General features: G+C 37.8%; 1 protein-coding gene across 1 annotated transcript; it reads right to left on the bottom strand.

Annotated features, from left to right (window-relative positions):
- Window positions 1-241: 241 nt before the first annotated feature.
- On the bottom strand, window positions 242-8,073 carry LOC129262251 (apoptotic chromatin condensation inducer in the nucleus-like). Its single transcript, XM_054900338.2, has 3 exons — window positions 4,904-8,073; window positions 3,853-4,051; window positions 242-2,643 (listed from the first exon to the last, which is right to left on the bottom strand). Exons 1-3 carry the CDS (start codon window positions 8,062-8,064, stop codon window positions 2,551-2,553), a joined length of 3,453 nt encoding a protein of 1,150 aa, XP_054756313.2. The 5' UTR covers window positions 8,065-8,073; the 3' UTR covers window positions 242-2,550.
- Window positions 8,074-11,957: the final 3,884 nt, after the last annotated feature.

Genomic DNA, 11,957 nt, shown 5'->3' with positions numbered 1-11,957 from the left:
ATGGGTTCGCCGGGAGATGGCGCTTTTGCGCAAAAATCTGTGTACATATATGTTTGAGGGCAGTCCATGAAACATGAACTAGCAAAAGTAGAAGGATTCATCACGATTATTGAAGTAAATCAAGTTAATTTTAACAATAAAATTTCAAAATAATGAGTCTGTCTGATTATGCCCATGAATACAACATAATTTTTATTTTGTATTTTTGTATTTTTTGTGTGCTTTTTGTATTTTATATTTTATATCATGGGCATAATCATCTTTCTTATTTTAATAGTTAACCAGCAGTAAGAATTGGTTTGTCAGATATATTTTACCTTCAATAAAATAGAATTAACTTGATTCTCAATGGTTTTGTTTGGGTAAGGTTGTGTAACGTGAGTCATTATATGCATCTTTCCATATTACATGCAAGCATTCACTGCAGATCACATGTCATCATTTCGTCATGCAGTATTGTGTACAGTAAATGCCATTAAAGAGAGAATGAAATTGTCAAATGATAAGAGATGGCTTTGTTTTGGAAATGTCATAGCTCCCTCTATAGACAAAAGCTGTACACATAATCTTGCAGCCTACCATATAGTCAGTGACATCAGCTTTTATCTGTAATTTGTAAACATAATGTTTCTCCCATAAGATGATTACTCAAACAAATCTTTTATTAATTCAGTCTACTTTTGTGATTAATTACTGTTTGTTCCATAAAATTAGATAACGGTAAATAAAATATCAAACTAATGGAAATTCCTTTTTATGTGATGAAAAAGTTCATTATCAATATATTTACCAAAACCCTGTAATCCAGTTCTTAGTTGTATTAACACAAACAAGTAGTGGAGAATTTTAATAGTGTAGAACTTGTATTCATGCTCAGATGAAATTTCTAAAAGCTGTAATTTACGCATGCAGTTTCTATTTCTAACATAATTGGGTGAATTGCGTTATTGTTTAAAGGAAATTGCATTTAGGAATTTTGGACAAGAGGTAAAGGTTAGGTTTGTAAGGTTATCAAAGGTGGGGTATTAAAAAATGTTGTGTGACTATATCAATAGAATTGTGACTTTTGGAATGCACGATGCGGTGCTATTCAGGGGGGCAATACTACAAACACTGCAATATTAGCATAAATTTTAATACTTAACATAAAGGCAAAAAGGACTTTTTCATAAAGATAATTGTCATATATCCATTTCTAAAATTAACAGGTCATGTATATGATATTTAACATGTTTTAGTGAGCTGGATAGCTCTTTTTTCAATCATTTGAGACATAAATTGTTTTCAATTGTTTCAGATATTCTTAAAGCAAAACATTTTATTTCTACAGCCAAAATATGGGTGACTGACTGTGTGTAAATTGTACTGATTAATGATAATTGTGATTTAAAATTTCAAATTGACCAAAGTTTCAGTTTGGTTAAGTGGTAGGATATGTATAAAAAAATATGCAAACTGCAAAAGAAGGAATGTGTGAAGTTAAGAAAATGCCAATAACGACACGAGAGATGTCAAATATATAACAAAAATGAAAACAATTCCTAGGACAAAATTCACATTGCATATTTAAAGGGTTTTTTCTGTCTCCTTTCAAATTCACAATTAAAATCAATATGACTGTATTTAGCAATAACCAGTGAATTATCTCATAACATCCATGATTTGCATTTGCATGGGATTACCAATTAATGCACACAGTTTTATTCCAAATAATGCCCTTGGACATATAGAGTTTGTAAGAATGACATCACCATTTTTTATGTATAGCATTTCAGTATTTTCAGGATAATTTGTTGGTTGTGCTTGATGAAATACATCCACACACCGAATTTGACGTGAATCGGTTCGTTGTGGCCCAAAGTATGGCCAAATGAATGACTCATTAGTCCAACTGAAATCAGTATAAATTGACCTGTGTCCTGTTACACAAAGGTTAGCGATCGATCCTACCCTTGATTTTTACAATTAATTGTACATTGCAGTCAATGTCATCAATCATATAAAAAACGTTCTATGATGATTGCTAAGCTTTGTGTTACGGGTCCCTGGTTAATATCGGTTTGGAACCAGATCAGTTTGGAATAGGGGTAAGAGGATATTCCTGCAGTCGCATTTCCAGTCCCCATGGTAATTCCCACCAAATGTAAACTGTGGTGATTTTTATCACGATCCATCAGAACAAGTTTTCTAAAACAATTAATTGTCATCACATCAGTACTCTGTAAACACAAAATAACGGGTCAGTGTTATCAACGTGTTGCGGATAAAACAGTGAAAACCTGTGGTTATTTTGTTACTCTTATGCAAACTTCAAAAACAAAAACAATTACTTTTTTGTTGAAAAATATAAAAACAAATTTATATGGAGGTAATGAAATAATATCTATACCATTAATTTAAAGAATGGGATGTTAAAATCTGTGGAACTGAACTCAAGCATACAAACACATGCATGTCACATATAAATAAAATCAAAGGTTATACTTTCAAGCAAACTGAATTCGAAGAAAAAAAAATCAAATGCCCAATTATTATTGAAGTTTATTCTTTTCATGAAAGCCTCATTTGAGTAGAACTGACATTATCAATAATCAGTAACTTACCTTCTCTTATTTTACCGGTTGTGGGAGGTAAATCAGGAGCCTTTAAAATGGAAATAAAAAGAAAAATATGGATAGATTCTGAAGGCATCTCATTCCATTCATACATTTACATCAATTTGAGATAATCTGGGGATAACCTGAAAGAAAATGACTTGTCGTATCCATTAACATGAAAATATCACATTTAAAAAGATGCTACCTATTCACTTTCATATAGATCACCGTATCATACCACCTACAGTAGTGTGGGATGGTGAAAATTGTGATGTCTTTTCCTGGCTATATTAAAGTTGTGTTGGAAATGTCGCAGTACATGTAAATGGTGTGTAAATCCCTTGTTCACCCCCCCCCCCCCATCCAATCTATTCCTCAACTAATTGGGGAAGTCATGATACTCTGGTCCAAGACTGAATTTACAGAGACAGTAAGATGTTAAAATAATTGTTTCTTTGATGATAGAAGATTTATCTAAAATCTGTTTTTGCTTAAAGGTATTGTTTAACTTTGTGAGCAGCTGATTTTAAAAATTCTCAAACCAAGATGAAACATGTGTACAAGTGCATGTATTAGAACTAATAAACCCTGAAAACAACCATTATTGAGAATGAAAAGCTAAAACTACAAGGCAAACCCCGATTTTGTAAATAGGCATCTTATAGACGCCTAAATAGTACACATAAGTGTATAGGATGAAATTAAGATGGTGTTTTCGGTCACTTTATATTTCAAATTTTGAAGCACTAAATAATTATTTTCGAACGCAATTTTTTCTGGGCTTCATTTTTGTAACATATCACAGACACAGGTGACAAGTGTGACCTTCTAGCTCAGATTTTTTTAAAGTCAAACCAATGTTAACCAATCACTTTAATAGGACTCCATTTCATGAAGGTTGACATAATGACTGTTCATTGATTCCTTGATTGTCTGAGAAACACTACTAAGCTTTGTTAAACTTATAACTGGATTTCAGTACCTATGTTTCTTATTTTATTTTAACTTGAAGCACACCAGCTTAGAAACTGCTCTTATTTGTTAGTTATGGCATTAAAGGCAACCTCATTTTGCCTCAAAACTACGAGTTCTTTACAGAAATTAGGAATCTGTGATTGGACAATACAAGGTTGCCATGATTTGCCATAATTCTAAGATACAGCAGTCAGCTATACCTGAACTGTCCTCAAAATATTAAATTTTTGTAATACAGGGTTTTAACAGCTCGTCGAGGATATATTTTCTTGACGCTCACCCGCATAGTCTCTGGTTCTTTGGGTCGCTGCCTGTTTGTGTAGTCTGGCGCCACCATTTTCTGATCAGGTTCCGACATGAGTCCTTTGTCTTCGTCTTCTCCATCCTCTTCTTCCTCATTCCTGACATAGCACTGCGGATCACGACGCTTCATGTATTCCTGCCGTTGTTGGACATGACTGCGACGCATCTCCTCGTTCCTAATGCATGCAGTGTGGATAAAGCAACCAGCAAAATGTCAGATTACCTATTTGGTTTCCTTGGTTGTTGAGGCTAGAAGCATTAGATTATGAATCCATCTTGACAATTAGTTACATATATTGATAAGGGATATATTTGACAAGAATACGATGCCAATGGTTTTCAAGTTGATTTAAAGCCACATTAAGTGGCACACTCCTGCTCCAGAATCCTATTCTATCACACAGATGATTACCTTTTCAGGTACTTCAGTACTATGAGTGTGAACAAAAGGAGCAATTCAACACTAAACAAGGTTTGAATTTGAAAGTGTCTAGAATTCAAGTAGAAAAGTTCCACCTACATATAATTGTCCATCACTTCATCAAGAACTTCCAAAAGTTATTCTCAAAGTTCTGCATTGCCAAAATTTATGATTTTAAAATAATATTTCATGCTTAACTTGTAAACTTTTCAAAGCTTTCATTATCCTGTCAGCTGTTCACTCCCATTCCTACTCCCATACAAATTCATGAACCAAGTTGAATTATGATTTATCGACTGTTGTGACAATGATCCACGCCCCAATGACTTTGACCTTGCGACTCCCAAATCACATATCACCATCACTTCAAACATGAGACATATTTGGACATGATCTCTCATATGGGTTGTTTTTTTTAAACAAGCCATTTCATGTATAAATACCTCTGTGACCTTGGACAATAAGAATTTCTACATTGTATACTTGGATCTAGTCTGAATTAATTCCATCAAATGGTTCGTTAGTTATTGTGAGAACAAACTTTATTCATCAAGACTAAGACAATAACCTATAGTGGGCAAGAAGATTTTCAAAATATAAATCTTACCGTCTTCTCCTGTCTTCAAGGACTCTTGATTTCTTCTGATCCTCTTCATATCTCCTAGCAGCATCTGGTTGCCTTATCCAAACTGGTATCTCCTCCGGAGTGTAGAATGATGGTGCCTTCATTAACTTTGATTTGCTGAGTGTGCTGTGTATTTCTTTCATGGCAGCATCAACATCTACTTGTTCTGTAGGTGTAGCATCAGGCTGCTGCTGGCCATACTGCTCAGGTGAGACAGGAGAGGTCTTCTGGTAGTAGTCTTCAAGAGGTCTTTTCCTGTACATTGGTGAGGAATAATCTTGCTCATAGGAATGACTTGGTGTGATTGTGGTATTTGGCCTTTGTTGCTGGTATACAGGCTCACTGCCATCCTCCTCTGCATCTGAAAACTGGTCTGCCTCGACATGGGACTGTTGGGTTTGGGTGGCACTCAAGTTGAGGGTACTCTCACCAATACCGGCGTGACCTGCCAGACGAAATCCGACAGCATCATATTCCATGGGGCTTAGTTTGGGAAGGGGTGGTTTACTTTCATGATGGGTGGAAGATGATGTACTGGAGGTGTCAGATGCTGTAGACTGTGATTCCTGGGGCCCCTCTTGCGGCTCTTCTTGAGGTTTCTTGTATGAATTTCTCAAGTTAGCTAACTCCCTCTCAGCAAGCTGGGACAGGAGACTGCTATTCATACCTGGTCCTCTTGGCCCACTCCCTAATAGATTACCACCTTGGGACCCTAATAAACCTAGCTCATCTTTGTTGTTTGTCTTCTGGTTCACCTCCGCTTCATTTTCCTCATCTTCACTGGAACTACGATTTGCAAGTTCATAGCTATTTCTTCTCCTACGTGCTCCAAATTCATCAACATCATCAGAAGGACTCTTTCCTTGCCTGTTCTTTATCTTGATTGGACTTGGTTTGGAGTCTTTCTCATCTAAGTAGGCTCCACACTCTGCAATGTCGTCAAACACAACCTCTCCAGATGTAGCATCTGATTTCTCTTCAATTTCATAGGAATATCTCTTACTTGGATCATGTTGTCTGGAGGTTGGTCTTGACCTTCTTACCACAGCATCAAGGTCAAGATGGTTAGCATTTGAGTTATTCCTGGGTTGTTCTCTTTGGCCAGGTCTTGATGATCTCATCTTCTCAGGAGAAGAACTGGAACTTCTTGACATTTCCCTGGTCGAAAGAGGTTCTTGACTGTGCTTCATTCTGTGCGTTGGACTAGTCTGTTTTGCAGATCCAGATGAGCTTAAAGAAGAGACAGATGCATATTCTGCATTGTGCCTGTTGGACAATGAGCCATCTCTTTGGCTTTCCATTCCTCTGCCTGTTTTCTTTGGATTGATATTATGAGTTCTGTCCATTTCTGGCTGTATCGAAGTGGAAGCTAGATTCTTTTCAATTTCATACATTTCTCTTAATTCTTCCCTTAAGCGTGACTTGAGTACTGATACTGGTTGGGCACCACCAGGGAGAGGCATGCTCCTTTGCTTCTCACCACCTGTTATCCTTTTGGAACTGTCTGTCTTAACCCTGCTCTCCTGCATGCCTCCTCCTTCCCTAGGAGCCTTTGCCGTTGGACGAGAGCTTCTTTGAGAGGTGGTTTCCCCTTTGCCTGTAGTACCTCTTTCATTTTCAACTCCATGCCTGCCCGGTGATGGGGCCTTATGGTGAGGCACAGGAGCAATGTCCCTTGGACTCTGAAGGACTACGTTACTGCTTGGCACTGCTGCAGGGATCCTCTGTACACTCTGGGCTGCCCCTGGAGCAGGTCTACGAGGAACTTTATTGCGAGATTCCTTAGTGTCTCTGACAGGACTACTAGCTGGCTGTGGACTTTTTCTAAGCTGTCCCTGTCCCTTTATACTCTTCTCATGATCAGTTTTCAACCTATCTTGGCTACTGGGCACTGTCATGCCAGAATCCCTTGCCTCCCCTCGATCATCAAACCTTAAGGGATGAAGTTTTGACTCACCCCTTTGGTTCCTCAGTCTGTCCTGTAACATATCAAGTGTCATAAACTCTGATTTTTTATCATCTAAACCTGTATTCCCATGATCATAGTCTTCCTGTTGGATGAGTTGCTGCTCTTCCTGATCGGCTTCTGCAGAATCACTGGCTGCATATCTCAAGTTTTCCTCTGGAGCAAGAGTATCCCTATCAACAATGACATAATCACTTGTCATTGGGGAATGTTCACCAAGTCTTAACTTTTCAGAATCACTGAATTGATCAATATGTTCCTTACTATTTTCTTCATGTTCGTACTTCTCATCCTCCCTCGATTCCTCAATGGACTTATCACCTGAGGCAGAAATATGGTCCGGCAAGTCAGACTCTGTGTATTCTTGAAAAGATGCACCCTTTTCCCTAAATTCTTGATCAACTTCATAGTCCTGTTCACTCCCATTGTAAGCAGGATTATTTTCTACATATTGGTGACTCTCTGAATAGGTCTGTCTCTCTGTCACGTAGCCACCGTCCATGTAACCATACCTGATGTCCACCTCCTCAAATCTATCTTCACCTTCAGCATTGTCTTCTTCTGCTTCATACCCCTGCATGCCACCTTCACCATCCATCATACCATTATCGTCCACCACACCGCTATCTTCATACTGATCATCGCAATCATAAACGACACCCCTGTTCTCCGGGGTCACATCATCAAGGTAGTCTTTGTCCTTATCGCTTTCAGTCAGATCATCTCTGATCTGTCCCTGCCCGCTATCCTCTGTTCCTTCCCTTGTACCATCGTCTCCTTCTGAGTACTGATACGATGACCCATATCCCATGCCCTGTATACTGGTGTCGCCTTGATCGATGAAAAAGGTGTCCCCATACTCATCCTGCCCATCCTCCTCAGGGGCAAGGGGTTTCTTACGCTCTATCCTTGCTTCATCTGCATCCTCATGGCGGCTACTCCATTCATCCTCTGTCCTCTCCTCTTGGACCTCCTCTTCGGCTGTATCTGACTCTGGCAGCTCTCCGTTGGTGCCGTCGTGCTCTGGTTCTTCCATCTCTCTCCTGGATGACAGGTGGCCATTGCGCTGGATGTACGGGGTTGGTCCTGATGAGGAATGGGTCTTTGGATTCAGCAGATCACTCTCCACGTCCTCCAGAGCATCGTCAAATTGAGACTGCTCCCTCCGTGCCATCATGGAGACAGCACACCTGCAGAAAAACAAAAAATACAATATCTTATGATTAATATTTGTATCATAGAAGACATTGCTAGAGAGGTTGCAACTTTAGAAAGTCAAATTCAAGGATATCATAACATTATCAGTTAAGCACCAATGGTGCAATTGCAAATCCTTTCACAGGGGGGTAGTGGGGGCTTTGTCTTTGTAGTAAGACATAAATCTATATCCATTAACATAGAGAATTATTTCTTTTAAACGAATTGAAATTGTAAATCGAGTTACAAGTTCATATCACCTCACAGGCATGACAATAATTATTATTGTACCTAGGTAAAATGAATCTCATAAAAAGGGAGACTAATTTTAAAATTTGCTGTCACAGGTTTCTTTCAGAGATATTGCAAGTTACTTTGCTTTCACACTAGTGAAAATACCTGATATTCTTTGGAGTAGATCAGGGTAGATTTTCCAAAGAGAAAATATGAAGAGAACATTTCAAAGCTGTTCATACATTACACATGACTTTACAAACAAGTGGTTACCCTTACACCCTAATTGGTGTTATGTTAGCTCCCAAGCAAGGGTCACCAGTCATTCATAAAGTCATTTTACAAACAGACACAGCCACCAGATATTCTCAGCTTTTAGTTGGTTTAAAATCACCGATATAATAACTCACAATGCAAAATTTTGATAATGCAGTCTTTGTAGTCTTATGCCGCTAGAATGCACTCTTTAGATTATTCATTCCACATTTATTTAATATTCATCCCACTGTGATGCAGAGGTTAAAGGATCGAGCCCTAGTCACGTCTTTCGGATGGTAACGTTAAAGGTTGGTCCCAGACGTAAATAATCATATCTGATTGATACACATCTGACAAAACTCATTTACACATACACATATTTTACACAGAAATATTTCATAATGACAGGAAATTCAAAGTGTGATTAAGCTCATTGATGGATTCTTACCGCTTTAATCAATTTCAAACACCTCAATGCAATATTTTTGTTCAAGTGAATGTGATACAAGAGTGTTGATTCTTAATTAAAGGTCAAACCTGCCTGTTCCTACATGTTCAAACATCTGCATCCCCAAGTGTGAATTTTAAAACATGCCATATTTATACTTTGCCGCTTGCCCTTTTGACAAAATAATAGAAAGCCATGGGAGGGGAATCAATTTCCAATACCATCCTTGACAAGGAGCCTATTAATGTGAGGAGGATGACGTATGGCAGCTGATAGGCCCAAGGTAACTCTCAACGTTTTCTAACATCAATAGATCATCAACAGAAAACTAGTCAAGTTCACCAATAAAGGAATATCTCAGAATTGCAAATGTAGAGATGAAAGGGGATGACAACCATCATACTCTCCCCTAAATAACATGTAGTTGAGGTCAAAAGTTTACATACTGTACATTTGGTACAGAAAATTCACTAGCCGTAACACAAAATCTACTTTATAGTTGGTATCATACCAAATAGTCTATCATGCCAAAGGTAGCCTTCGAAAAATCTAACTTCATCTATTACTATTTTACACTCTTTCTTTTGACTCAGAGCTCACTAATCATCCTTGTGCAATTTTCATCAAAAAACATTCAGTATTTGGGCAAAGCTTTATGTCAATTAACAATCACATTTTTGCTTCCTTTCCTCATGAAAAGCAATTAAACTTTTGACCTCAACTGCAAGGGGGGGGGGGGCATTACTTCAAAGAAAATACATAAAATCCTTATACAAAAACTTGTAATAAAAGACAATTGCCAGATTTACTGAATTACAATCAAGAAAATGAATAGAATTCTATAAAAACACGAAGTGGTTTGTGATCTTCTCCAGAGGATGAACTTACCTTCATTGGTAGTGAATAACACCCAATTTCACTTTAGAACCATACTACATGTAGGACATAAAATATGTTTATAATCACTTGGAATATAAGACCTTTGAAAAAAATCAGACTGATGGATTATAACAATATTCCAAAGAAGACTTTGCCTGACTTACTTTTTAAGCCTACATGTATACCTCAGTATACTGACAAATACAATGCACAATATCTCATCTGAAAATCTCAACTACATGCATCTCTAAAGAGTATGTCTAAAGAGTATGTCCAAACAGTATCATATTACAATTGATATGTTTCTGATATCTAATTCAAAGGCAACAGTTTACTTTGAAAGCAAGGGTGGAGATCTTTTAAAAAATATACCTGGAAAACCCCTGGGCCGCTATAAACATAAAGCTTTGTGATTCAATGCACATAATGATCATTGATTTCAACCAATCACGAAAGTTAGTCATATAATCAATCAGTAACCAATGTATTTACAGTGCTCTATAATCATATCTACTGCAATATGGAATACTACATGTAGAATTCTGCATCACACTAGAAAAACAGCAACCACTCAATGAATAATCAGTGAGGGAATGTTCACAATCAATCCCAAAACAAAAATAAAGGTGGAACACCGCGGAATTCGGCGGATCACGGAGGCAACCTCCATTGATGGATTGACAGGAAGGTAAATAGGCATTGTTCTATTCTAATCAATCATCTGCGCAACACAAACAGAAATATCACCTCTAATTTCCCAACCCCTCCTGGACCTTCAGGATGATGCAGACTTGACAGGTAGAGGAATTCTCACCTCCAACCTACATATTCAGGAGGTTTTCACACGTTCACAAAGGTGTAATATTACTAGTCAACAAAGTCAGGAGTATTAATTTTATTTATCTCTCTCCCTCTCTCTTCTACATAAACTCTGTCCTTGTCCATCTCTCTTTCTTCCTTCTAATATTTCAACATTTCCAAATCCTACACAGGATAATGATAATGTAAAATAAAGAGGTAGATATTATTACCCGGTATTTATAAAAATCAAGTCTAAATTTTGCAATATACTCCGGTTCTCCATGCCAAGGCATAACTAATTTTCATTGCTATTAAGTAGGAAAGAGATGGTTGGTAGCTGTAATTTTATTTTCATTACATAATTAATTTTTGAAGGCACATTTTCCGATACCCATAGAGTTTTTTTTTCTAACCGGGATAAAGTTGAACAGGATGAGGACAGGTACGATATTAAGATGGAAAACTCGGCCTGATGTAGAATGTAGACAGGCCTTGATTCATAACGCAAAATAATAATAATAATAATATACTACATGTACTATAATTACATACTCTACTGCGCATATTATTACGCCGGCGCTAAAGTACTCATGGAATAAATCCCACCGGGTACCAAATCACCTCACCTGGGTCGAGTGCAGCACAATGTAGGTCAATTTCTTGCTGAAGGAAAACACACCATGGCTGGGACTCGAACCCAAAACCCTCAGATTGAAAGACGAGAGACGTAGCCACTAAACCACGAAGCCCCCACCAACAGTGATCAAAATCAATTTATTGCTGATATTGTTGATAGAAGCCTGAAAACTTCAAATATTCATCAATAAAAAATGTGTTCTCTCGAAAACCCAAATGCCAAGTACAAACATCCCTAGGCTTTGTAGGCACTTCCTGTCTGAGAAACCTGACAAGTTTTCAACTTTCCCCTTTACAAGCTTGCCCAAATACCCTTGACAATGAAAAATGATAAGACCAAAATTGTTGGGCCGACTTGTGCTGTTTACACTGCCAAACGTCACCTCGGCGTATTGTTTACCCGACTTTTCGCATCGGCTTTAAGGAGCCGCCATTTTCCCCTTCCCGATCTACAAATCACCAGTAATCAGAGTTCAATCCCGTCCCATTTTAAATGCTAATTGCCCTGATTTCAGTGCAGGCGCATGAAATGGGCGTGCAATTAGAACGTCATTAAATGCACAGCATGCCCCCCAACTACAAGCCAAGAACACGAGATGAATATCTTAAACATCTGG

The sequence above is a fragment of the Lytechinus pictus genome, chromosome 5 (assembly GCF_037042905.1).
Source record: "Lytechinus pictus isolate F3 Inbred chromosome 5, Lp3.0, whole genome shotgun sequence".
NCBI lineage: Eukaryota > Metazoa > Echinodermata > Echinoidea > Temnopleuroida > Toxopneustidae > Lytechinus > Lytechinus pictus.
Note: the sequence above shows the minus strand (reverse complement) of the source record. Positions and strands in the feature narration are given on the sequence as shown.

Coding starts and splice junctions, on each gene's coding strand:
- LOC129262251 (XM_054900338.2), bottom strand. CDS start 8,064: ATGATGGCACGGAGGGAGCAGTCTCAATTTGACGATGCTCTGGAGGAC. Junction 4,052..4,903: donor CTTGAAGACAGGAGAAGACG/GTAAGATTTATA, acceptor TGCATGCATTAG/GAACGAGGAGATGCGTCGCA. Junction 2,644..3,852: donor AAGAACCAGAGACTATGCGG/GTGAGCGTCAAG, acceptor TCCATTTTAAAG/GCTCCTGATTTACCTCCCAC.